We start from the raw sequence: 26,035 nt of genomic DNA on the forward strand, positions 1-26,035 counted from the left end.
AACAGATCATCACTCCACCCTCACTTGTAAAAACACACCTCTCTTTCTACCAACTCACAAGTCAAACAAGGCAAACAAGTCACTGTTTCAGTAAGTGCCGGCATTAGCCGGCTTCCCATTTCGATTGTTTTCAAATGAGATCATGAGTTAACTGGTGGGAAATGATGTCAATTGTACATTTGTCCAGAGCTTAATTTTAGGGGGAAAACCGAACAAGCAGCAAGGGACAACAGCCTAAGCTCCACACAAAGCCCTTACATCATTTCCACTTTTACATCAGCCTTTCTAACGCGACCTCTGCAAACAATGAGATTGTGACTAGATTCGACTGCTAATGAGGTGGCTGCTTTGCTAATCTATAAACCAATACAAGCAGCTCTGAAGGGCCTAAACTGAAAAAAAATGGTAGAAGGGGAACTCGTTTGCCATTAACTGTGAAATCAAGATTGACCTTTTCTTCGGGTTCTCCTTTTTCGATTGATGTTTTGTGTGTCGCACCGATACCATAATCACAGGTGGTTCCTCATTGGTTGAGATTTGAGGACGTGCGATTATAATGGACAAAAATAAACACTCATGCTTACACTACCCTATTGTGTCTTCCTCTGGAAGTTGGCGATTCACATATTTTCTTGCAGCTTTCAGTCTCTTCTGGAGTCAAATGTTTCTTCTTGTGGTATAGCAAAAAAAACAGAAAAAAACAATTCCCAAACTACTTTTACAATACAAGCCAGGGAATTCATATTATGGCACCTGCTGACTTACTCGCACTTTACGTCTCGGTAAAAAATGCTCTTTTGAGGCTCAACTAACCATGACTTGACATTGCAGTGTTATCCAAGCAAAGATTACTGTTGAACAAATCCAGTCTTCTCTCCTCTAACACATGATTGAACATCCCTGAGGATATTTATCTGGCGGCATTCGCAATGTGTCAAGTGTTTGAATAACCCGTCTCTCTTTCGCATGTACGTTTTGCAGATATGTTGTCGAACACAAACAGAGAAAGACTCGCTGACCCCGCCGTGGCATAGATAAGGCTTCAAAGCGTCGGAGAATACGCAAGTGGCCCATCTCAACGAGACGCCCAACCGTACGTTTCCTGGAGGCAATTATGCAGCAAGTTCCGCACTTCACTTGTGCACGTTTTAAAGACTCGAACACAAATAGTCGTTAGCACATCCATATTCATGTTGTATTCATATTCAAACTGTGGCTGTGCTCTGGTAATCTCACAGAGAAGAGGCAGCAGGCCCTGGAGGGTTGGTGCTTAGCTTAACTAATCGAATCAACTGCAGGAACAGAGCTGCATCTTTAGCCAATTATATAAACATTAATAAACATATAGACGATGGAGAACACACACCAACATATAGGAAAACACAAAATCCCCTTTCATCCTCTCAAAGCTCTTACCCAGTTGGGTGGGTGGCTATTGGACAAAGCTAAATGAGATCAGGGTGTCGTTGAAAAAAAATTTGAGAGGTAAAATACGCTTAACACTCATATTACACCTTGATTGCTTCACTGCAGCAATATTTGGAGCAGAGAGTTGGGAATTTTTTTCATATACTATATTTCTGTAATTGCATGAATATCAAGGTGCAAAGTGGTGAGAACTTGGCAATCTTTGAAAGCTACCTGAGCAACACCTGAAATAGATGTGAATTAGCATTTTCTAGTGAGATACACGCATACCATTATAGCATGTGATTTTCTATAGAGCAAGCTTCATGGGGAGTAGTGTATTAGCATACTAATTTAAAGCTAATTTCAATTTCCTTACAAATGTGGTAAAAGCACAGCTGGTCGTGTTGGGATTGGAAAGTGTGGAGTGTGATTTGTTAAAATGTTCAATGGTTACTTTTCACACCGTGTTCCTAACATATTCAGCAGCTCGACTAAGATGCACAAGATTTTTATGGCCCACATCCGAGAAAGCACAGCAGAGATCCAAAGAGAGGACGACTGCACAGTCTCAGACTCAGTTGTGGGGAGGGGGACGACAGCTGTCCGCTGACTGACAGCTAACCGCAGTGTGACAATGAGGCATGTGTGTGTGTTTGTGCAAGCCTCTCGTGTATGGCACGACACAGTGACAGTAATGTCGCAGCGCCTGGCCGCTAAAGTAGATGGGATGAGCGAGGAAAAGTCGAGCCAGGCAACGGCGATAAGAATCTATTTCCATTTGGACTCCTGCCTGGCGCGCAGCTTAGAGTTTTCAACAAGAAGCCGAGCGGGGAAATGAAACCGAGAGGTGAGGGTGAGGCCAGAGTGAAAAGCTGGCACTGTCCCTCCAAGGAGAGCCGAGAGATAAAATGCTCCGCTGTAACACGGGCATGGAGTCCCAATCAATAGCAACAGACTCAGAAATACAACTTTCCTTGTCTATTCATCTCTACTTTCCATTCTCAATCCACTCGTCTGCTTTTACCGATCCCACTATTTCTCCACTTGTCAACATTAGGTTTCCTACGAGTCTCTCCAAAGATGCTTATCAGCATTTTTCCATCACAATCCTTCTTCCACCATCATGTCTATTCAATCACTGGTTCCCTCCATCACCCTGCAGTATGAAGTGCTTCAATCAGCTCTATTGACAAACTTGGACGCCGACCTGGCCAGCGCCAGCTTAAGGCTGAGGCATGGCCCCGAGCTAAATTGATTCGAGAGATTTGGATTGATGGAGAGAGCAGGAGTCAGATACAGGGACACAGCTGGGAAATTGGGAGATAGGGTTGCATTGTCAGTGACCAGCTTAAGTCTTGATATTTGAGGGGGACTTTAGTCGGCAAGCATACTTTCCAGCCATCCATGGAAAAATGACTTTTTATCATTTTTTTTAACGAAAAATCTGATGTCTTGTCAAAATGTCTGCCAAGCGATCAGATACAAACTCAAACAACCAATTAAATCTCATGTTAGCCTGTTTCAAAACTGTTACAAAACAGTACTCGATTATTGCTGAGTACTGAAAGGTTTGTCCAGGGCAGATATTTAGAACCTGGAGGGGTAAAAAAAACATCCTGAATGAAACTGGAGCATTTTGAGGAGGAGCATAAAGCACATGCTAATCTTTGGGAATGCATTGCTTTGCTTATAACAGGGTCACATTTCTGCATGTGAATAAATTCATTTGTTCCAGAGAGAATTGCGTGCATGAGTGTGTTCAGGCCATAAATTTGGAGAAAATCAATTGTGCGACTCAAAAAATGTGGCATTTTACAGGAAGCCTGGCAGCCAGGTTTAAAAAAAAAATGCCCACCAGCTTTGGTGCACCTCCATTGAAATTCCCAACCTTTCCATCTACTTTGTCTTCCTCTCAATTTGTGCAGGCGAATGGCAATTGGAAACCGTACGGGTGGGAAAGTCACCACGTTAGCAATCACATCAGGCAGTGACTATTTAAAATGCACCCATATGGTGCCGGTTGCATGGCGGATAATGCCTGGGGGAGGCGTAACCAATCACACCACACTTGAGCTGAAGAGCTCATCATTTATTGGTCACACGCGACTCAGTATTGGCCCACCAAGCACTACTGCTACTTCTGCCTCCCCGCTTCCTTTTCCTCCCATTCAGCGTTTATTCTGTATACCACTATTTCCGCAAATACATGTTCCGAAGATGGACACCCTTTCTCTGTCCAATTAGGCTTTCCTGAATGAGAGAAAACTTTCCTCAACACTGGTATGTGCAGTTTCATTTTGTAGGCGAGGAATGAAACAAGGCTTCTGAGAACAGGAAGAGCGTCCTACTCGGTCATCCCACTCTTTGTTGGATTTGCTCGCACACAGGCTGGTGCGTAGGATAAGGACGGCCATGACGACCATGTCAGCCTGTTGTCCTTTTCTACGCCAATCTGACGTGTAGGAGGAGGTCCAACAGACTTAAGCGCAAACGGAATAGAACAGATGGTGCTTAGTCAGTCTTGTGGGGGGGACACAAACGCTCATAAGATCTGAAAATTGGAGGTGTGTACATAGAAGTACAAGCGACCTCTCGCCTTGCAGACCCTACTTGAATTCTCACATTTCTCCACCGATGGACTGAAAACACAGCTTGAGCTATAACACATTTAAACTGAGAAGTGGTGTACTGACAGTGATATACTAGACGACCCCTGAGCTGCTAAAATTTATGATGAAAACTATTTTCAGGCGAAAATCTACTTTTTACTCAAACCTGATTTAATTTAGAACAAGGCCTGTATTATCCCAAAAACAATTTGTTTTTTGAGTCAGATTTTGAAACCGTGTCGAGGGCAGCAGGTATGGTTTACTGAATGGAGTGGAACTTAATTTATTTATTTTAGTCAGAAAGTAAAAACACCCAAAGTATTATATGGTACGGAAATGGGGCATAGCAGACAAAATCAGTGCCTTGCATTACATTTTGTGAGACACTCTTACAAATTCAAAGCACCAAAATATTCTATTACCAGTTTTTAAGTCTGCTATCCAGATTCTGCTTTCCAGAGATACTAGCGTGCTCTGACGGCAGGCCTGCACTATATCCGACAAACATAATGTTCCATTGATATTTATTGCCTATGATGACAAAACAAATCCATAAACAATCGTGTCAAGCTAACTACATGCAGACGATAAACAAACCTAAAAACCTACACAATGCTACTGCATGATAAGTGTTTCTAATATTTTGGTACCCCTACCGTAATTTGTTTCATACCACCACAATAATGAAAATCTATCTCTTACACAGTGTAGGTCAAAACTGAGGATTATTGTGAAGGATCTTTGGTTCAGCCCTTTTATTAGCTTGTGTACATAATATCGGCGCATACCCTCAAACTCATCACTCTGTAATCTTTAATCTTAATCAATAGAAACCACAAAAATGTTTACAAAAATAACATTAAGGTAACATTTTCAAGGGCTAAATCCAAAATGAATAGTGAAACGTAACCTTTTCCAGCATTACGGAAAGGTGATGTCCCCAATTCAGTGGAAATAATCGTGCATTTGTGCCGTGATAGCCAATTACAACAATCTCATGCATATTATTACTAACGCCGCCCCTAAGGCAGCAAGCACGGGGCCACAACACAGTTCCATTTTTATTTGATTGATCTAAGTTTAGACACGTGGATTGCTCGCGTGGATAGCGTGCTCACTCTAGAACACACAATGCAGGTAATTAGCTTTGCAAACAAAGCCATGGAAACCAGGGAGACTTAAAGCTCAAATCACTGGATTGGGAAGATTTCCTGCTCATTTCTAGTATACTGAAACCTCCGATGCTCGCACACATTTCAATTTGAGATACTTCTCAAACCATTGTTGAGCTTAAAATAAAAATACTGTTGCTATCTCCAAAGCTAGAAAATTGCTTGGTTAACATCCCGTTCTGTCAATTGCAACCCAGGAAAAGGAAAGGGAAAATGGCTGTTGATAAGTGACAAGGTGACACTTGCGTCACACATGCTCTTTCTTCACATGTTTGTCTTTGCCAACACTTCACAATGAAGCTGATCCTTATGGGGAAAAAGGTGTCACAAAAAAAACTCCAAAAGATGCAGCCTTTTAGCTCGTGCTGTCTTTTGTCCGTGTCAATTTGGGGATAATTTTGGTTTGATTTCAAATTTTATGACATCAAGGTGCCCCTGTCCTTGTTGGTTCTCAGTACGCGGTGGTCTTTGTAATGCAGTCCCTTCATAAAACGGCGGAAATATCAAAAGAACCTAAGCGCATTAGAAGAAAAGTCAAGGACTGATGAATGTAGCCGAAACAGCGGGGGGCAGGGCCAAAACAGACGCGGGGGTGTTGTCAAGGTCTCATTTGCCCACAAAGCTTGAAGAAGACGAGCAGCTGTTTTTGGATCACAAAAGAACAGCAGAGCCCAGCCACAGAAAACCACGAGACCCGATGGCCCCGACTTCCAAAAGCAGGTTAAGAGGTTATGGGTACGGAAAAAGAGAGAGATAAAGTCCCACAACAGCTAGCGTCTATAAATAATGTGCGCTATCAGGCGTCAGCCTACATTCACAAAACACACGGCAAACTGACAAAGTTCTGAGATAAACTGCCGTAACCGTCATAATTCACGTGATCTAGCTAAAGACACTGATCATTCTCATGAATTCTCATCGTAATTATTAATGACTGAACAAGAATATCAATAGGAAGTGATACTTCTAGAAAGCTCTGCAAGTGTTTACATTTTTTGGAATGCTCATTTCTACATTAACTTTGAAATCACAAAAAAGGAAGTAACATTTGGGCCTTGGTTCCATTCGCTTGCGTGTCTAATATGGACCGATGCGTTCAATGTGACGGGGATTTCACAGTTTTTCGGTGACTACTGAGGCGATTTAGTTGGTTAATTTGCTCTTTGACCCTGAGAGGAAGGTCAGCAAAAGTCTGCATTCATTACGCCGCCGTGAATGGGAGGGAGTTTCCAACTATGGCAGCTGTCCTCACTTGTGTGGGCCTGTTGGACAGACGCGCAATATTTGTGTTTGTGTGTGTGTGCATGTGTGTGTGTGTGTTGTGGGGAAAACCCGGTGAACAGGTGACACCCCGCAGTGCATCACATCCTGTCACCGCAACCAAGACGAGTTGAACAAAGTTTTAACAGTTGATGAGATTCCATTCCGGCAAACACACTCTGCCTCTCGCATATGTTTAGAGTGTCTGCCAAATGCTTGACCGCACATGGACACACAGGATGTATCCCGGTGTGGCCGCACAATACCATAAAAGGCGCCCAATCATCTAAATGTGCCTCGATGCTAGAGCTATTACTGTAATCCCATGAAAAAAGAAATGAAGCAGTTTCCCAAAGTGGGAACCATTATAGGACAGCCTGCACCTTTGAGCGTTTGTGCTTGAGAAGCGCTTTGAGGGCATTTTTGAGGTGAATTCAAGTGCTTCATCTGAGATACAACTTTAATTTAGAGTTTCAGGGTTCCCAAAAGAACTACTTCGGAAAGGAGCGCAAATGAGACCTGAATTGACTTGATATGAGCGAAAATGTTTGCTAATATTCCACGTTCTGTATTTATGTGCTTGTGAGACTCACCAGTGAGGTTGGTGCGTGCACTGTAGGAGCCAAGGTAGCGACCATCGGTGTTGGGCGTGTAACACTCAAACAGGCCCTGATCCTTGGCCTGCACTTTGGTGATGTGCAGCATGGCCGAGTCACGGCTCAGCCTCTCCACGTAGATGTCCTTGCTGTTCACCCTCTGGGCGTAGACGGAGTAGGCGTAGTTGGGCTGGGCCGTGCTCACGATGCGGATCTCCCGGTCAGGTGCGGTCGGGAGGTACATGGACCACTCGAAATCCTGCTCCACGCCTTCCTTGTAGCCCGTCACGTTACACCAGATTGTCACGTGGGAGCCCTCGGTCCGGATCAGCGGACCGCTTTGCACCGTCACCACTCTCTGAGCCACGGCGGCACCTGCTAAGGAGAGGGAGGGGGGCGGAGATAAGGAGGAAAGCAAGAACACGGGTTACAAAACGGCACTTTGAAATATTTAGCGCTGGCTGTGTTTGCGCATCGCAGCTCTCGCAGGAAATAAAGGAACATCTGCAGGTACACGTCCTCGGGAGTGAGCTTGAGGTGTACGCGTCCACACTGTTTTTCAATGCTTGAATTATTCACTTAGTCTTTTCAACAGCTGCTATCCAAACCTACTCATCACTCTACAGCTAAACGGATGCACCGAGTGTAAACTGTGAGCGGAACGTAATAAATATGCATTTTTTTGGGCGATAAACGTCTTCTTTTAAAGACACATTTACACATTTAAGCTCCAACCTGAATAAATCATGTTTTCATTTAATCATGAATGATTAAAAAATGCTCAAATGATAATAGCAAACTGCATAAATGAAAGCTGTTAATGACTTTTCGCTACATTGTTGGACTGTTTGCTGGCACACGGTGTGTGAATGTTGCCTCATCCGCGCACGCACCCGCTTGCACGCCGACATGCTCGCACACAACATTCTCCATTCAGCCAACAGCTACAAACACCCCCACCCCTCTCCTCTTTTGGGGTCCGGACACAACAGAGCAGTTACACATGCCCAAAATCCAGACAGAGCGACAAGTATGTCGTTTCCTGTCTGCACAAACAACTGGGATTTGCAGCTGTGTGTGTGTGTGTGTGTGTGTGTCTTTAAAGAGGCAGTGGACACAATGCTTGGCCATTAATAATTCACCAGACAGCTTTTTATCTTCTCCAGCCTGCTATCCCACTCATAGTAACTTTCCCTTACACTTATGCAGCCCTGTTTTTTATTCTGTGTCATTAGTGTGTGTGTGTGTGCGTGTGTGATCATGCATTGTGTCTGTTCGCAGTGCATTTCGCTTCAATTCTGGCGTATCTCGCTGGAAAAGGACGACACCATTGCACATTTGCCGATTCAGTGAGCACAACCGAGGGAAATGGAAGTGTTTTTGCTGTGTGTGCAGACCGACTTTCACAAGTCCATGTGCGGTGTGCGTCATGCAAATTTGCCCGGTTAGCTCATTTATCATTTTCTTTTTTGTGCTTAAAACGTCAGGTCTTCTGTCAACTACATTTGAGGTCCATTCAGCTCATGTGCAGCTTAAATCCACAAATCTTGTATTTCCTTTAAGAGTCCTTGAATAGGATTTAAATTGAGCTGCCATGATAACCCAAAGCCAAAAACAAAACAAAAAAATAAGAATGGTGACGGTAATTATGACGTATGGTTATTTTTCTGAAAAAGACCCCCACTGGACTTAACAGGCTAGTCTTTAAAATGTAAAAATTACAAACTGAGAAGAAGTCAAAAAATCTGAATCTGGCCAGAGGATAAAAAAAAATAATCTGCACACATCAGCTGCATTGAAGCGATTTCTTAAAATAACACATTAATGGAAGAGGGCTAAAACTCACACTTACGCAGGTATACAATATTGACAGATGAAGCTCCAGGGAATAAAAGAGTGCAAATTATTAAAGGCTTAAGATAATGAGAAGCTAAGTGCTTTGTAATTGTATCGTGCTCCTTATTAGAACTGCTCATTTGTACATTACGGCCCAGCTGGAAAATGTACCGTTCCGAACACAACGATAATGAGCAGGAATTGATCATAATAGATAATATAAGGATTTTCTTTACTCACAACAATATAACTATATAAGGAGTTCTATGTTTGGGTCCTTCAAGTACAATGTACATTAATTTAGTGTTTTTCAAACTTTGTAGAGCCAAAACACCCATTTTACAGGACAGAAAATAACTGCACACAAAGCAAAACAAAATCCCCCAAAAATGTATTTACACTGAAATGATTGTTTCTTCTCAATTAAGTCACAAATTGATGATCTCTGCTGTGCGCCATAAAGTCTTATATTGGCATAATCCACATGAGTTTTGTTTTTTTTACAAATAAATGAGAAAAAGGAAACAAATGCATTGGACAGGAATCATCGATTCGCCGCATTGAAAATGAAAATAAAGACTGTCGAGCACACAATGTAAGAACCATTTGCCTTTAAGCACTTGATTCATGTTTACACGCCTTTACCAGGCCACAAGAGATTGAAAGTACAATTCGAGTATTTGTAAAAGTTTAATGACACTTAGATGCTCAGAGAAGACGCCAAAGAAGTGAAAAACATGAGCATGGCTGAAGGATGCAACAAAAAATCTTTTTTTAGCACATCAGAAATCTTTTTTATCTTTTTTCTTATCTCAGCTTTTATCTTTTTTAGAATTTCGACGCAGAAAAAATACCAGCTCAGAACTTGAATGCAGCGTCATTCGTCTTTCCTAACGAATGAAGAACTCACAAGACTGGGGTAAGAACTGAAGAACTTTTCAGGAGCCAGAGATTGCAAGAATCTTCCTATGAAAACTGACCATTTGAGACTAAGCAAGGTCCCCCTTTTGCCTTTATGGTATCACTTCAAGATCACTGATCTCATTTCAAGTTCTTTGAGGCCTGCATTAGGCAGAAGAGAAACAGGATAAAAACAAATTGCATGTGTGGATGAGCCATCGTACTGCTAAAGGCACGACGACACAGTGCTTTGACTCTAAGGGTGTTTGCTTTAGAGTTTCCGACTCTGTCTGAAAGTTTAGTAAGCCTCTGAGACAATGTAAATATAAACACGGCCGCGCATCGGGTAAAAGGATCCGCCGGCTATTCTGACTCAGACCCCATTCCCGTTTTACTGTAATGTCAGAGCGCTAATCTGCCGACACTAGCTTCGACTCATCGTCGCGCCCGTCTGCATCGGCGCTTCTCATGTTGCAGAACTTCCAGCATTACCCCATGCGTGGCATCTGCTGAGGCAAAGTTGCTTTCTCACTTGTGATTATATTTGAACCCGGTTCCTCTGTGTTTCAATCCCTGCTTCTACAGCTCAGCCCTACAAGCCTCCTCGAACGTCTCCTCTCTTTGCCTTGCGCTTGTGTGTCTTTTCAGGCAGGATTTAAACAGCTCTACCAGACTTCAAAGTGTCTGTCGCTCTGTGGGCTGTTTAGAGGTTGACAATGACAGAGCGAACCCGGAAGACCTTCAAACTGATCGCTGAATTCCGCTACCTCGCAACCGTAATAATCCATCTCTACCCCCCTTCACCGCCACTCACGGTTCTTCAGCTCTGGCAACGCTCGAGTCAATCCCGGAGCGGCCATATTTGCTCGATAAGGCCTCACATTTGTCTATTATTAACACGCATCTCCATCGCTCTCCTCCTGCCTTCACTGCCTCCGGTGTGTCATAGCCGCATCCCACACTGAGCATCAAGCATGCGTTCCGTGCAGGATGCCGCTTCATCTCCGAAGGCGAACCCCCGAGCACGACCTCACTGTACACCAGCCGACAGGAGACGGAGACAGATGACTCCGACACAAACACACACACATCCACACACGTTTAGGATGCAACAAAAGAGGATTAAAGGGTGGGGGGGCGCACTAATCCAATCATTTGTGGCCTCTGTCTTATTCTCAGTGGGTTTCAAGGCAACTAGCACTCAAGCCTACTCGCATCACTCTTCCAGGACATGTGATAATTACACACCTAGGAAGGTGTATAATAAAAGTCCCGCAGGGCGTAAGTGGTATAGAGGTCTCTGAGAGCACATGAGCAGATGCACTAATATGAGAATTTAGAGCTCCGTGGTGATAACTCCGATGCCATTATTGAGCATGTCGTGCCGACTCTGAGGTAAAATTTTCAACTTAAGCGATTTTGAGTTTAGATCATTGACAGTGACGTTCTCCGTCACGTCATTTGTATTTTGGAGAAGAGGAAGGCTGCACTGTCACGGTCTGACTCGGCTGCTGCCGCCTCGCTATTTCAGAGTCGACACGCACGCGGTGTGATGCATATGATGCGTGCGTTTGAGTAATTGCAAAGACACTCTTGATTCTCGTCAAAGTCAACGTGCACGCAGCAGCGCTGACAAAGACTAAGTGCATTTTCAAGCGTTGGGATCCAGAAACCAAAAGATGGAATTTAAAAAAATAACACTAGAAGACTTTTATAGATCCGTTTCATTCCATACTGAATGGGCAACAAAACAACTTTCTGTTCTGGACTTTGAAAGGGTGAATCAGATCCTGTCCTTTCTTGGACTGACATTATATATAGGCCATGTCAAAATGTCAGAAATTGTTATGAAGGAATGGGGTCGAATTCTAAAAAATGTGTCAGTTAATTGATGTGTGTATTTTGAAGAGATTGGGTGGTGATACAAACATGTTATCTTGTATAATCGGCCCAAATGTGCATGATTGGCCAAACTGCTGTCCTACATTTGAGATGATCGTTTTTCAGATCTAAAACTGGTAATAAGCTCCAAGTGTTATATTATCAGCCATTAATTATTAATTCTAAAGGAAAGTAATCTCAAACTTGCTGAATGCTTTTGTTACAAAAATAACACTTGTCACAGAAAACAGTAGCAGAAAGACGAGGTTGTTATTAGATTTCTGAATCTAGCCTGCCTCCTATTGTGTGAAAGAACAGATGCCTCCATATTCCTCTCTCCCCCACATCCATTAACTTTTACAATAAAAACTTTTGGCAGTGACATGGAGCAGACTAAACTTTGACCAATAATGTTTGAATTAACTCCGAACATGCCGAATGAAGTCAATGTCCCACCTTCCCGAGAGAGCTTCAGACTCATCTCCAAGATCTAAGACCCTATGAAACTTCTCAGACAGCGAGGTAGGAATGAAGTGAGGAAAAGAAGTAATGTGTCAGGAGCATATGAAAGTAAGGAAAAGGGGTGAAAGCCGGCGAGAGAACGACAGCCGCCTCCAGGGTGCTGAACAGAGAGAATCTTGAAGCGTACAACCGCCTCATGTGCCGTACATGTGAGACACAAAGGGAAAGATCAGGAGCATGGCATTTTCAGAAGAGGTTCTTCTCTTTGCAGGGCTCAGCTGCATTAAGACTGTTAGCATTATTGGCATGGTGCAAAAGAAAGCAATGTGGAGAGTGAAAACAGTTTGGTAGATTGCAATGATCAACCTTAAGAGACAAAATGGCCATTCCTTGAAAAGAGATTGAGAAACGCAAGCATCCAAAATGTCCTCATTAAGGTATAAGAGAGTCATTCGAGCCTGACAAAATTAGTCTGCTGGTGTCTATATATAGCAAGATCAATCCTGATACGACAGAGAGACACTACTGTCGCTTCTATGCTGGTTTCTGAGCGGTGTGTGGAAAGCAAACATTTCATTTTAAACCGTTATGTTTTAACAAAGCAGTATATTTAAATAAAAAACAATATTTCACTTTTGTCATGTGTGAACGAAAACAAATAAATCAAATCTGTACTTGAGTACGAAGCAAACCAACTGGCTGGAGATTTCTGAGCAGCCCGAGGCTTGAAGGCTTTCGAACAAATGTAACACACGTCAATTTTCTGCTAAGAAATTATTTTGACCTTGATACAATGAGCAGTTCAACAAATCTGATTTCACCCTGAAAAACAGTCGCACTTTAGCATTTATGCGGTTGGAATGTCATCTGATTGCACAAAGTCAAGGAGGAGCATTTGCTCAAGACCCTTAAAGTGCATCTGGATTATCCGTTATCCAGCAAGGACGATTTTACTGCAGTTCTTCACTCACTCATCTAAAAACCAAACCTCGTCCCTGTAAGGATACCAACCAATCAAATGATTTGGAACAAAGCAATCAAATTTTACATGCATTTAATATGCAAGGACAAGAAGGTAACCCAAGACACATTTGCCCTTTCATATTTGCCCCCACAAGCAATCTGAGATTCTTGAACCTTTGATTGATGAGCTCCCTGCAGCATCTCATATTACAATTCAGGCTGTGCCCTCCCAGTTACGACGCCATGTCCTTCCCGGGGTGATAATCACCCACAGCAATAAATGGCATAGATCAACGTTGCAGATCGGGCTTAAACTACTGACCAACTCCCTGAGTTAGAATAGTCACAAAATCCCAATCTTTATTAAATATTTTAATACCTGCTGTTTTTTTTTTTAGTTTTTTTTGAAGAAACAGCTTGATTTCCCAGTGAAAATACCAAAGGCTATGGATGCCTGCTAGCCACAGGACAGGTGATCATGACATGGAGAAACAAATCGAGGACGAGGGGGCGAGTCTTCAGCTTCCATTAGACGGGCCGGTCAACAGCTGACAAACACTTAGAGCAACTGGCCATTAGGGCCTCAATGGAGGCAGAGACATTGCCGACAATGGGAAGATGAAGTGGATTCCATTATAGGTCAGCATTTCCTGCTCGCGTGGAATTTCAAGTAAAACGAGGCAGCCAGGTGGTGCGCATGGTGCGGGGATTACAAGATTTACATGCTGGGAAAATCATTTATGGAGGGAGGCTCTATAAAACCAGCAGTTTGATGAAGCAATCTATGTTCGGTTTGGCCAAGAGAGACTTTTCCAAACAGCTCAACAATTGGCAGATGCTCTGTTTGTTTGTTTGTCTGTAAAGAGACATAGTTCTGTGCACAGAAAACATCCTGGTCAATATGATGCAATCTATTATTCATTTCTACAAGAATTGAGGTAAATAATGGAACTCGTACAAAGATGTGACTTTGGCGAGAGCACGATTCGACGGTGTCGATATTATTATTTACATTGGCAGTGACAATAACCTGGAATTGACTAGTTTGAAAATACATTTTATTTATTCCCTCATAAAATCCTTTATTTGCCTTTTCAGCTCTGCAGCCTCCACGAGTCCAACAAATATTTTGATTGCATTTGAGGTCTATGTTTCTAGTACATTAACAAGCCCCACTGTTGGTTTCAGTTTTAATGGTGGATTCGACCCAACTTTCTGGGTCATTTTGAACAAAACCAACTCGTTTTTATTTTGTGCAAAACAACAGAATATGAGATGTGAATGCACAACGGCACAGACTTGTTTTCATTCTGTTACTCTTGAGCAATATTTATGAACGGCTGCTACTTTGTTTGTGCCGTTAATAAATGTCACAGCAACCACTACAGATCGTTTAATTGTAGTTTATTCACTGCTGTTATGTTTAAGACTCAGAGGACATTGGAACAGCAAAAGGCACGACCATAATATGGCCCGAGTCGGAGTCAGAGGCACACCATTAAATTATGGAAGCTCAGAGTGCCAAAGTTAATATAAAGACAATTTTTTGCAATGTAAAAATAATTAAACGGGCTGCTTCATGGACCATGCTCCATTTATACACCAAGCTTTCTTGGCAGAGGCAGTAAAATGCCAGTTGTTGCTGATATACTGCAAACATTGTCTCCACTACCTTGTCCTGAAAATGCTTTACAATACATCGCTACTGAAAATGCCAAATGTGAAAGCAAATCGTGTTTGGTCTTCACTATAGAAATAATCTACACTTGCCACATCATTAGGTACACATACATAACAGGCTTAAGGTAGCAAACAGACCGTTTCCTCATTCCTACGAACAGAAAACAGAGGTAAAAAAGTTTGGAGGTCATGACAAAAGGCCTTTTCTATGGCATATCAAAAAGCTTGAAATCGGACCCCTGCTTTCTGTTACACGTGCTTCGAGTCATCCACCCACCTCTTGTGCTAGGCTAACTATTGTTGAATTATGGCTCCCCTGGGCTAAAGGCGCCATGACCCCACCTGTGTGGCTGCACATAACAGCTGGTGAGAGCAGGACGGGAGCAGCGGGGGCTTTTTTTACGCCTGATTCCAACTTCTAAGTGTGTCGCTTCTGTGCACTGAGGAAGGGTGTGCATGCAACACACTGAAACGGCTGTGCAAGATGTGCACTCAACATCATTCTCCTGTTTGTTACAGGGCCATGAGTCAGTTTCCTCAAGTGACTACTATGAAAACTAAATCTACACACACTATCAAAATGAATTGAAGATTTTGTATGAGCAAAAGAATTTGTTCCAAAGGGCGCCTAGCTGTTATCTTGTATATCACAGTTAAGAGGTTCAGTACTCAAATCTCAAATCGTGCCTTTTTCCCAAGTTCCAAAAACATGCATGCTAGGTTGATAAGAAAAGCAAAGTTCTTCATACTCATAGTGATAGAAATATTTTAACTACACCAAAAATCTTTCTGGACAGGTTTAATCACTGATATTTGTTGACGGTTCCTTTTTAAATTTTTGATGCGTGTTCCATGTTTATGTATTTTACATACTGCTGCTTTGTTTTACCAAGCACAGAGTTCACCTGGTTGAATAGAGGTAAAATTACAACATGCTTAGGTTTGCTGAATCTAATGCGGGCATAATGGAAAGCACAGTTTCAGCAGAATCGTACTGCAATTACAGTAATTGTACCGTCCAGTAGCTACAAGCTTGAATGTGCTTTTTCCGGGTGCAGTGATTTCCTCCCATAAGGAGAAAACTTGCATTTCTTAAAGATGTTAATGTGTTCACAGGAGCAAATGATTGTGCCCTGGGATTGGCTGGCAACCAATCCAAGGTTGACGCTGCTCTTCTTGATCACTCGTGACCCTAAAACAAGGACAAGCGCTATGGACAACAAATGAATGGAAGCTAACCCAACTCTTTTTCAGCTGCAAATGTGTAAAAATGAACATTTCTGACTACACACTGAGCATTTTGCAAGTGCTCGCAGTGATTAGTTAAGTGAATGCTGAAAGACGAAGATTCCATGGCTCTCTGCTGAAGAGACTCCTTTCTTCCGCCCACTCCCACAGCTGATTTGCCTCTCAGTTGGACCATGATGTGGATGATCCTTTTTTTTAGCGTTGTTTGAAATGGATAATCAGCATTCAGCGAATCTTTGGAAGTGTTTAAATGACAGTTTCAAAGATTTCCAGTTTAATATTCCCATCAGTGGCACCCAATTTGGTTTTGCATCTGCTCATGCAGGAAAGCCAACGTTACTTAAATCGTATTACGTCTCGCTGGAACTTCTTCGATGTAGACTGTAGTCATCTTGACGGGGTTGACTAAAGGTCAGCAGAAGGCGGGCCTGGACATTACACTGAAATGTACTTTGTAAACAATCCATGAATGGATACATTTTTATTCTTTGAGAATTATTTTCTTACTGGATTTCAAACAAGTTTGCTCACTGACAGCATACTTGGACATTAGCTACTTTGTACTTGGTATCTGTTCTTGGGCTAGTGAGTTTCCATGTTTTTTCAGTGGGTAAAAAAAAGATTCTAGTATTTAGTATTCTACTAGCTAAACTGTGAAGTTAATATAGCTTACCCATCTTTGTGAGTTTTATAGTGACAAAACATTGAAGTAGTGTGTTTTACACTTCAGTAGCAAAGTTGGCGTGTTGCCATTATCTTTTTTTCCCCATTTTGAAAAATCCTTCAATCCAAATGCAATCATCTTCGGAGCTCCTGCTAAGATAAATGCTTCAAAAAGTTGCCCTCTGCACTCCGCATCACAGGATGCTGCCGGTTGCCAAGTTTGGGCACGCGATACCCAAAACAACTTTTCTCTCAAAATCAAAACAAAAGCCACTTGAAAATGTGTTTCAAATATATACTTTCAATTTTGAGTCTTACATGGAGCTGCATCATAGCAGGAATGTAGCAAAACTTATCATATCTTATGTTATTATTTTTACTCCTCATGATCAACAAAATTTGAAATGACCGATTAATCAATTATTCTGCTCATAAACCAGATCTCAAGGGCCATCGATTCAACCCTGCTGAGGCCAAATATTGCATACCTTTTATTGGCGTGTCACGCATCATGAAACAAATACTCGAGATGCAACATTAATTTCAAACTGTAGACATTCAGGTCCACATTGCTGTCGCGGGCTGTGCCAAAACGGCATTAGATTCACTTAAGGCACAGCGGTGTCAACATTTTGACGTGCCAGGAAAATTGGTTTTGTTTGAAAATTGTTCTCTGCTAACCTTATTCGGAATAAATAATTCAAGCAGCAGCAGGGTGGCACGAGTGCTTCTCCTGTCTCTGATCACAAAGGTACGGCAAATTTGTGCTTGTGATCATCTCAACAATCTACACACCGGGACCATGACATTGGATACGCCTGCAAAATCAAGAGTACAAAAAATAATTGTCGGCATTTAAAAAGAAAAAGCCTTTTTGCACTGTGTAGCGCGCCATTGACAGACCAATTCATTCTTATGGGGAAAGTGCATAATACATAGCTGTCAGTGTTGAAACCCAGCACTGATGTGGTTGTTAAGCTTTCAGTTATTGTTTAACTGCGGTGGACATGCATTCACAAATTGTGCTAAGGGTAAGTTGTAAAACTGGTTTAATCCCCCCCCACACACACACACACACCTCCTCCGTTAAAGAGACGCTATTGCCAAAACCATTAAGTCCCTATGAACACCTGCTCCCCCACTCGTCCCGACATCCCAACCCCCCACCCAGGCCTCATTTATCCAACAGACAAAGACTTCACTCTGAAACAAATCAAATAGCAAATCATGAACATGCACAAAAAACAACAACAGCTAATATTGTGTCATGTTCAAGCGCAATCACTGAGTGTTAATTAGTAAAAACGAATCCTCCCCCGAAAAACTGCACCGTCGTCTCTAATTATTCATCTTGTGCTCATACACGATTGTGACGGCCGCGTCTACTTCATGTACGCTGGCGAGATTTTGTGTGACTGGCACCTCTCTATCAGTTTGCAGGTTTGCGAATTAAGCTGCAGATTGTTGGGGGAAAAAAACTAATTAACTATTAATTAGTGTGCTTCAAACAGACTTTCCTGCCATTGTCAGTCATTTTGCCTTTGAGGCAGCAAAAGACATGTGCTTGTGAATTCATGCATTTATGCATAAGCAATTAGACACACAAACACACACAACTCTTTGGTTCTTGCTGGAGAATGCCAGTCTGGGCGAAAGGCTCTTTATAGGAACAAAAATGTACTTTTAAAATAATAATAATAAAAAAAAAACTATGCAGACAATTAGTCACGCACATCGGGAGTGTGAGCTACTGAATATGGATCATCTCTTTGCAGGTGGGGAGTGGTCGCCATAGTTACAAGACCTGATGAGAATCCCAGAAGTCTGGCTAGGCTACAATGAATGATAGCAGCATCTTGTGATGTGGGATCCGTGTGTGTGTGTGTGTGTTTTAGTGTCCAAGTGTGTATGAAGAAGTAAAGCGGAAGCCTCCGGCTGGCCCTTCATTATCACTTTCAAAGCCTGACAGCAAGCGGGGCGGAGCAGACAAAATCCCAAAGGGGGGATGGGTCTAAGTTGGTCTCTTTGGCAAAGCAGTGGAAGTGCTTGTCAAGAGTCCAAGGTGGCTTCAGCTGTTAAATACAGGAAGATTCGCCCGCTAACAAACATTGATGTGATGGAGTTTCCCATTCATTAATCCTAACACTGTCATATTTATTGCCTGATTACTAATTATTAACCAATTATTGTTGTATTTGATTTTATTTAGTTGTTAAAAACAACAGCTAAGCAATATCACAAAAAGAATTAATGGTCATTGGTTTCTAAAATAATAGATGTTTACAAATGTCTTATTTGGATTAAACACAAAAATATAAATCAGTGTGCCTTCACGAGGGATGAGAGAAATCAAGGAATTATTACTTTTGAGATCCTGAAATTAGATCTGATCTTTGTTAATAATGGCTCTACACGATTACTCGTTTATTAAAATATGAGGCGATTAATTTGATACTGGATTTGTGAATTAATCAATTTTGCCACCTCTTCGTTAGATATTTACCAGGGGCTCCAGTGTAAACCAAGCCTGATTCAGGGGTACGCTTAGACGACAACATTTGACAAAAGACAATGTTTTTTTTTAAAATATTTTCCGCACATTTGACCACAGTGGCAAAACAATTCTCATTCTCATGAATGATTGGACAACTTCATTATAAATGCCCGATGTCCCCTAAAGAAGCAAAATCCGAACAAATATTTGTCCCATTGGGTCTTATTGTACTGCAAGTTAATTTACAAAAAAAATTTCTTTGCGTATGAATGTTAAGTCATTAACAAGAGGCGGGTATCTGCATCGGTGCGTTGATACATTCAAACATATCCAATTGCTTGTCCTTGGAGGTCTCCACTTTCATGCAGCACTCTGGCTCAAGCATTCCCACATTCACTATGTCCTTCCCAGCCAACATATTTCCAAAGGTAAACAAGCCAACGTGGACATGTACCAACAGGGATAATGAATTACCGGCGTGGCCAACCTAGTTGTCTATGATGACAGCATTGGTGTAGTTACAATCTTCTTTTTATTACCTTGCTCCCGCCTACACGTGCAAGAAGAAGCAATTGTCCAGTGGAGTAAACGCACTCGTCACAATCGTTCATTGCTTTATAGCCAACATACAGGGGATAGAGATTTCTCGAGAGTGATAAAGAAAAAAACAAAGGTGGAGATTGTTTGCTTATAAAATATTGATAAAAAGAAAATGTGTGGTCAGAAGGGGGGTTGGAAATCTTTTTTTGGATCCTCCTTCAGGTGGGGGCAGATTCTAATTGGATTTGTTTGAAGAGGAGCTGGGCTGGGCAGTGCACTGTTTGGAATTGGAGTGGGGGAGGAGGTCAGGGGCTACTCACAGTAGGAGGAGGAGGCAGCAGCTGGAGGGCCACTCATTCAGTTGAGAAGAACACAGTGAAGTGCTTCAACAGAAACACCAAAGGGTTTTTTTTTTTAGGTCACTTTGCCAAAATATGAGATATGGGAGGAAAGGCCATGCAAAAAAACTATCAGGAAGTTGGAACGTGGAGGAGTCCTGTGAGTTATCTTAAGCTTCCACCATTCTCTACTGAATCACTGCAACAGACAGGAAGCCTCCCTCAACAAAGCGATTCATTTCACACACTCCCTTATCTTTGTATATGAACTGGAGAGACATCACGTTAGGAGTCAAACGATTGGTACGACTGTCTTTTCCAAATACTGCGTGAGAACTATTATCGGTAGGATTACCCACAACTAACTTCATTTAAGCTTGTGGCATTTTATTTCCCATTTGGAAATATAGCGTGGGAAACTGGGAAACAGCTGAAGGCAAAAGTTGGACCAGTAGGGAAGGCCTTTGCTGGCCCAGCAGCAAAGTGGAGACGAGAGAGTATCAAGAGTTAGCATGTGACTTTATTGGTGTGTTAGTTCAAAAAAGCCACAAATAATGTATAATAGCTGACGAGGTACTTAGTACGCACGGTAGCTTGTAGTAGCTGTTTTTGCGAACAGAAATTCGTCAATAGTGAGTCGAGACTTGTCGACAGGGGAAGCACACAAATTTCCGCCTGACAGGCCAGTGGAAGTAAAACATGGTGGTTTGGTGTGAGCTTCCATAGGTGGCTGTCAAGTCTCTATTACAGGCCAAAAGATTGCCATGTACAAAGCAGTGTTACAACTTGCCGTGCGAGAAGGGGGGGCCTTATCTGACGCAAGAGCCAACGCAAACAGACAACGCGCCGTTGTGAGCGCAACTGATCGTCAACAAAGAGACATCTCAGCCCGCAGCAAACGGACGCGTGTTTTCAATACCCACCTGAGCTTTCATCGTTATTTACAGAAAACTATCGCAGAGGTGCTGGGTGACTGACAAGCTGATTGTCTTCCACCTCATCTGCTGCTTGTTGTTGGTTTTTTTCATGCCACTTGAGTCGACATTGTTATGATGCCACGCAAACAACGGAACAAAAGGCGTGCTGTCACGAGCGCACGCAAAGATGAGCTTACGGCGCAAATGAGGACGCACGCGACTACAAAATATAGCAGGCGCGGAAGAATAACAAGGGGGGGGGGGCAAAGGGGGGTAGAAAGGCAGGCTGGTGCACGATTCGACTTGTTCACTTGTGAAAATTGGCAGGTTTCAAGGTTGAGGGGGACGTTGAAAAAGTTGTGTATTTGCGGAAGGCTACACAAGAGCGAGTTATGGAATTTTTCCCTATAATCCCAACAGCGCTCGCCCTCGTGTCAGCTGACACGTGGGCGACATTCCAAGTGGAGTAACAGCTGACTCATGATACTCACTGTGTGAGCACATACACACGCACGTTAAAATCTCTGCCATACAGCGTTTGGGACATCAGCTGTTGGACCGCATTAGCAACAAAGTTGGACGTCAGGGAGTGGCATTGCAAAGTTGAAATCCTCGGACAGTTTGAAATGCCTTGGGGTCGCACTCAAGATGGGGGGCACACATTGTTTAAATGTTTTCAGCTTTACAGTGTCTCCTCTCAGAGGGTGTCAAAATACATCAGCGTCTCAATGGGAATTATTCAGTGTGAGAACTATTTTAACCAATTCTCTTTTTAAAAAAAAAAACATTTTAATGTGGTTGATTGTTAACAGTTCCTTAATTCCATTCAATTATTTAGCTATTATCCAAGGTTTGGCTGTGGTGTGAGTAATGCAGTCAACACTTGAATGATTAGAGTACAATTATGTAGCTACAAATTTGTGGCAACCACAGATCCAAGAGTCCAATCCCAATTCAATGCCTGTTATATCAGATTTTTCAAAAATTTTATTCAAGTTCACCCTAACCTTGCTATAAGAGTCTTGCAATTTATGGGTTTGGTAGAAGGGCTGGTTCCTTTTTTTCCATACCCTCTTTACACACGCAGACACGCACCTTTCAAATTAAAACACACACACACATTGGAGCTACTCATTCCATGTTTGAAAAGCTAACAAGCATGCAAGCCTTGGGGCGCCTCTCTTTGTCGGGTTTACTTCACACAAATAATCTCGCACGTTAACACACATCTGGTTGCAAACTCAGCAAAAAAGATAAACAGGCCCTGATGCAAGATGGAAAGTGAAGGAACACGGTGACTGTGGATGGCTCGGCTTTTTTTTTCTGTTGGGGTGAAAATGTATTGCGATTGCCTGGTTGGAATTTTGCCGGGAGCGCAATTTGGCACTAGCTCGTTTTTGGCTCAACGGGTTGGGAGAGAAGAAAGATGTACAGCTCCAAATTACAGTAAGGTCGGACACAATCCAGTCGGGATGTTGGTTGACCTCCAATTTGAAGAAAGCTTTATCCCACAGGAAATAATGGAAATAAAAAAAGAATCTTTTCCAGGGTCACCCTGTCACCGGCCGTTAAATTAAATCTCCAGCTGTATTTACTGTTTTTGTGCTCAGGCAAAAGCAACAACATCATCTTGTGGCATCTTGGTGAAAAGGAAATTATGAAGTGAATTGAGGAGCTTCCTTTAGACAGTCTTGTCGCGTCTATAAATTCGAGGGGGGTGTCAATTATTTACTCGGAGTGACTTTCATGAGCCTTCAAGATTTATTCAAATTCTCAAGTTTTGCTCAATGTATTTATTTTCTTCCAAAAATGTAGAATCCTAAATGGTCCTCAAATTAGGCCATTTGTCATTTGTGCAGCACACAATTGTAATTACATAACACAAAAGTAAGCATTACCCATTACCTTGTTTGCTGCTACTGACAAGTAAACAACTTCAGCATCACGTCGCTTATTGCAGAATCAATATCCAGTGTAATACAAGCAACATGTCACCTCGTGAGACTATCATGAAGCTCCTTGAACTATGATGCACACACACCGACACACACCTACCCACACGCACAAACAGCTTCCAATTTCACTGTGTGATTCATTTTATTATGTAATAGCAAAACCAGCACCTTCCCAGCCTTTACTGTAGATAAAATCTTTGGCAGTTATCAATTGGAAAACCACTCCTGCCCTAGTGAAAGTGCCTAAAATGGGACGGCAAGATGCAGCCAAGCGCAAACGGTAATCCTCTTGGCCGAGTAGGGGCCGTGGGGCCGTAGCCCCCCCCCCCCTCATATTCAAGAAGGCGCAAAAGCCATCTGGTGTTTGTTTGAGGGTGTGCGTTAGTGCCAGCAAGCTTGCGTTTACGAAATGTTTGCTCCGACCAGTCACAGTGTGTCATAGCTTGTGAGACACCTAATACAGTGGAACTTGGGTGACAAATGGGATGTAAACCACAAACTTGTAAAAGGACGTCTGAGTGCATGACGAAGCTTAGTGACGTCATATCCTGAGGTGCATCATCCAGGTGTGCGTCAGTGACGTGTGTTAATAGTCAGCAAACCACACCGGACAGTGAGCATCTATAGCACAGGTGTCAAACTTAAGGCCCGGGGGCCAGATACGGCCCGCCACATCATTTTATGTGGCCCGCGAAGACAAATTGTGCATCAAATTCGTGTGTCATTACTAGAATTGCAAATTGTCTTCACTTTTAATCATCTTTTTTTTTTTAAATATTTGACCAGTTTTTACTCGTCTGATTTGAAAACGAGTTATTTGTCAGTTTTATTTGTAGCTTTTACTGTATATAATATGAGGTGCTCATACATTTATTTGGGTTGACAGTCATAATGGCCCTCCAAAAGAAGCTATGACTACAATGCAGCCCGCAAAAAAAATGACACCCCTGATCTATAGGGTTAATCTGTGACTAAGGTCTAAATATGACATTAACCTAGTTCAATGCACATGCACAGCTGCTCATGTTATTGCAGTGACACTAATTTCTGTGAAATCTCTATCACTGGAGTATCATTGCATATTTGGCTTATGATTTAAGTAATTGCAACCTCAGTGATTTGGTACCGTTGATCTTTATAGTTTGTTCAGGGATTCGCATTTAGTCTTTGTATGTGCAAACAGCAGCCGTTATAATTAGCCCTTTAGTGTCCCCTCTACTTTGAAAGAAATGGACACACTGCAACTGCATATTAAATTAAAAGAGAAAAACAAGTCATTGCACCTTTATAAAGTGCAGCTCATCAAAGCAGTCACGATGCCTTTTGTACCCTTGACACTTGACTTTAACACCTTGGTAACCAACCTGTGCGCTTAAGCCCTGGAAAGGTTTCAGTTGCCTTGGTGACAGGTCTGTAGTTTTAAAATTTATTTTTAAATGCTTTTCAAGGATTCTGATAGAATGTGTATTTTATTATCGTAGTAAATATATTTTGTGAGGATTTTTTAAAATTATTATTTGTAGTACATGCGGTGTCCCTTGGGGGACATGATTTGACATGAGTGGCTCCGTAGTACAGTACTAACTGTATTTGGTGCACCGTAATCTCCACCTGACTGTCAATTCCTAAATCAGATGCATTTGGTTAAGACTAACCCTCAGCGGATGCAAGAAAGAAACGGCAAGTGAAAAATCAGTGCAAGGAGACTTAAATGTGTCTTGACTGACTTACCGAATAGAGCGAAGGAGACGAGGAGCACACCGGTTGCCATCGCGCCTCGGCCGGCTCAGCCACCCCGACGATGTGTCGCCCCTTCTGGATGAACAAACGATCAGCGGCTCCTCAGACCCGGAAAAAGATCGGAAGGTGAATCCTGCTGCTTGGCGAGACAATTCCACGCAAGGTGCTTCTACGCTCCACCTCGGCGTCCTGCAGGAACCAGTAGCCCAAAAGAATTGGGAGTCCTTTCTTCCGATCACCTTATTGCCGAGGACGTGCGCCAGGCACCCGGGCGACCCAACCCACTCCCCGGCGTACAACCGCCACACATCCACGGACTGCGGAGGACCTCCGGCTCACACAACACTTCCAAGTCCCGCACGACTCTTTTTGGGCAGAGCGCACTCCACGGGACGCGCAAAAAAGCCCAAATGATAACTGAAAAAAGGCTTGATTAAGTCCCTGTTGGGTGTTTTTAGGTCCGTTGTTTTTTTTCTCCACGCTTTTTTTTGTACCGCTGATAAGAGAGCAAATCTCAGTCCGTGTGCTGCCTGCACGGCAAATCCTGGAGACGTAATCAATCTCCCACTATCGGCCCACGTAAAAGCCAAATGGGCGGGCACTGTGGAGGAAGCAGGCACGGCTTTGTGCTGTGGCTCAACGCATCTAATTAATCAATGAGTAGCCCATATGAATTTAAACACACTGGCCACCTCTTCTGACACCCAAACTTGATCAAGCTTTTTCTGCATCTCATTTCATCTTTGGAAAAAAAAAAAAGTCTGAGCAAGTTAGTTTTCCTGTTCAAGAAACTACACTTTTCCTTGAAAACTTAATCAGCATGCTGTACCCTCCCCCTCAGCCGTGTGGGACACCACCAGACACCCACCCACTGTGGGAGAGGTCACGATTTGCATGTGTCAGTAGCAAATGTAGGCCAGTAGCACATGGAGGGCCAAGTTTGATCATCCACAACAATCAACAATACCCAACCCTAAAAATATGTGGGTGATGTAGGATGGTTCTCTGCTCTTTGTGTTTGCTTAACACCAAATGCAGTTTCCACAACTGAAACACAAAACACAAAAACAGGCACAATTGACTGTTTAAGGCATCCATCTAAAAGACAGAACTTGAGCAACTACAAACATTCATCAAACTTCTGTTCCAATACTTTTGCTCATTAGAAAAACAGGGGAATTTACCTTGCTGTTCTAATACTTTTGGAGGGCACTGTAAAAACACAGCTATTCCAAACCAAAAATTCACAACCATTCCATTTTTGTTGCGGTGAGCATTTCTGACACTTTTAATTTAATAATTGTTTTAATTAAAAGATGCATATTTATCTTAATTCTGTCAAGAGATATTTATTTACTTGACACTGCTCAT

The 26,035-nt window shown here is 42.5% G+C and overlaps 1 protein-coding gene and 1 long non-coding RNA gene across 5 annotated transcripts in view; one reads left to right on the plus strand and one right to left on the minus strand.

The window, feature by feature from the left end:
* Positions 1 to 25,345, minus strand: part of igsf3 (immunoglobulin superfamily, member 3) — a 64,444-nt gene extending 39,099 nt beyond the window's left edge. Inside the window, exons 1-3 of one of the 4 annotated variants that reach the window (XM_088383378.1) lie at positions 10,714 to 10,782; positions 9,487 to 9,493; positions 7,045 to 7,422 (exon numbers count right to left, since the gene is read on the minus strand). In XM_088383378.1, the coding sequence (XP_088239504.1) occupies positions 7,045 to 7,422; positions 9,487 to 9,493; positions 10,714 to 10,752 (424 nt within the window). In that variant the 5' untranslated portion in view covers positions 10,753 to 10,782. Of the gene's footprint in view, positions 1 to 7,044; positions 7,426 to 9,486; positions 9,494 to 10,713; positions 10,783 to 24,655 lie in introns of those variants that run through there. The other 3 variants (XM_088383376.1, XM_088383374.1, XM_088383377.1) reach the window with 3 other exon arrangements.
* LOC148394270 (uncharacterized) lies at positions 7,522 to 12,598 on the plus strand. Its single transcript, XR_015859927.1, has 3 exons — positions 7,522 to 7,557; positions 9,716 to 9,802; positions 10,432 to 12,598. It is a non-coding gene; the product is annotated as an uncharacterized LOC148394270 (long non-coding RNA).
* Positions 25,346 to 26,035: the final 690 nt, after the last annotated feature.

The sequence above is a fragment of the Syngnathus floridae genome, chromosome 8 (assembly GCF_059516105.1).
Source record: "Syngnathus floridae isolate MCC-2025c chromosome 8, RoL_Sflo_1.0, whole genome shotgun sequence".
In the NCBI taxonomy this organism is placed as follows: Eukaryota; Metazoa; Chordata; class Actinopteri; order Syngnathiformes; family Syngnathidae; genus Syngnathus; species Syngnathus floridae.